General features: G+C 53.4%; 1 protein-coding gene across 1 annotated transcript in view; it reads right to left on the minus strand.

The window, feature by feature from the left end:
- The window catches only part of LOC102768024 (liver carboxylesterase 1-like), a 26,426-nt gene that overhangs the window by 17,425 nt on the left and 7,461 nt on the right, over positions 1 to 1,540 (minus strand). The window contains exon 4 of the mRNA XM_006777072.2: positions 47 to 200. Coding sequence (XP_006777135.1) covers positions 47 to 200 — 154 coding nt within the window. The remainder of the gene's footprint in view (positions 1 to 46; positions 201 to 1,540) is intronic.

Raw genomic sequence — 1,540 nt, forward strand, 5'->3', positions numbered from 1 at the left:
CCCCAGGGAGTCCATCCGAAGCCACATCGGGGCCAGGAACACTTACAAGAACAGAGACACTTTCAGCTCCCGCAGACTCTCCGAAGATGGTCACAGAGCCTGGGTCCCCTCCAAAGTTGGCAATGTTCTCCTGGACCCAGCGCAGCGCGGCCAGCTGGTCTAAGTGACCCCAGTTGCCCCGGCTGTGTTCATCCCCTGTGCTGTGGGTAAGAGAACAGTGTGGGGCAGGGCGGGGCAGGGGGTGTGGGGGGCGTGGTAAGAGTCATCATGGTGGTATTCCCAGGACAATAGCTTGGGCTGGGGGCTCTAGGTGAGTCCTCCACAGCCCAGACTCACAGGTGTAGCATTGTTTGTTTAGCTCTCCATTCATTCACCTGGCATGTACTTACTGAGTATCTGCTATGTGCCATACACTGTTCTAAGAGCCTAAAGAAAAATAGGCAAAATTTCTAACTACACGGAGCTCACACTACGGATCGTCAACAAATAAACAGTTTCACTTAAGAACATAACACCAGTTAGCAAAAATGCTCTTAGGGCAAATAAAACAGGGTCACGGAAAAGGCAGGGGTGGGGCAGTGGGGTCTTATTTCAGATCAGATGTCTAGGGAAGGCCTCTCGGAGGCAGCCGCATCTGAGTAGAGATCTGAATGAATGAGCACAAGAACCTTGCCAATATCCAAAGAAAGGAATTCCAGGTGACAGAGGTAGCACATGCAAAGGCCCCAGGGTCCAGTGAACAAAAGTGTGAGTGCAGAACATGCAGCCAAGAGAAGGAAGTTCTTCAAAGAGGTGTGAGGGGTGACGTGTGGATGCTGCCACGGTTGGGCGCAGAGCTAGTGGCTCATTGGAAACCTCCTCCACTAGAACAGTCCACTGGTGTGGTCTGTGTAGAAACCTGACTGGTGTAGGGAGAGGAGAGACTGGAAGGAGAGAAGACATGGAGAGCTGATGGACCAGTATTAATGTAACGGGGAGCAGAGAAACAGGCCGGGGGGTGAAAGAGATGAAGAGTCTCAATGAGGGCATTGCATCCTAGGACATGACTCCCCTAATACCCTCCTCCAGCCCTACAGGTCTTTCCAGTGAGTGTCCACCCCACCTGCTGTCCATCAGCCATCGCAGGGTCCAAGGTCCTGGGGCCGGTGCATTGAGAAAACTTACCAGTAACTCTGCTCTAAGGACCCCTGGCTCCTGTCTCCATGGAGACTCCATGGAGAAGACTCTAGCCTTGGCTCATGCACGTGCCAAATGCGGAAGCGAAGAGGGTGAGTGACCCCAACATTCCTCCTGGGAGGCTTGTCCTCTGGAGTCAGATGTTCTGATACCTCCCAGCTCCAGTCATGGGTTGTTCCCCCACTCAGAAGCATTCACCGAGCTCCCGCCCATGTCTGCCCTTCCCTCCTTTCCCATGAGAGGTGAGGTGTTGAAACTGCCGCTCTAACTGCTGTGCGGCTGTCATTCCAGAGGTGTCCCGTGTGCTGTGGCAGCACAGGTAAAAAGGAGGTGAGCATTTCAGAGGCAGGAATGGTTTACTTGG

Source organism: Myotis davidii, unplaced genomic scaffold (genome assembly GCF_000327345.1).
Source record: "Myotis davidii unplaced genomic scaffold, ASM32734v1 scaffold328, whole genome shotgun sequence".
NCBI lineage: Eukaryota > Metazoa > Chordata > Mammalia > Chiroptera > Vespertilionidae > Myotis > Myotis davidii.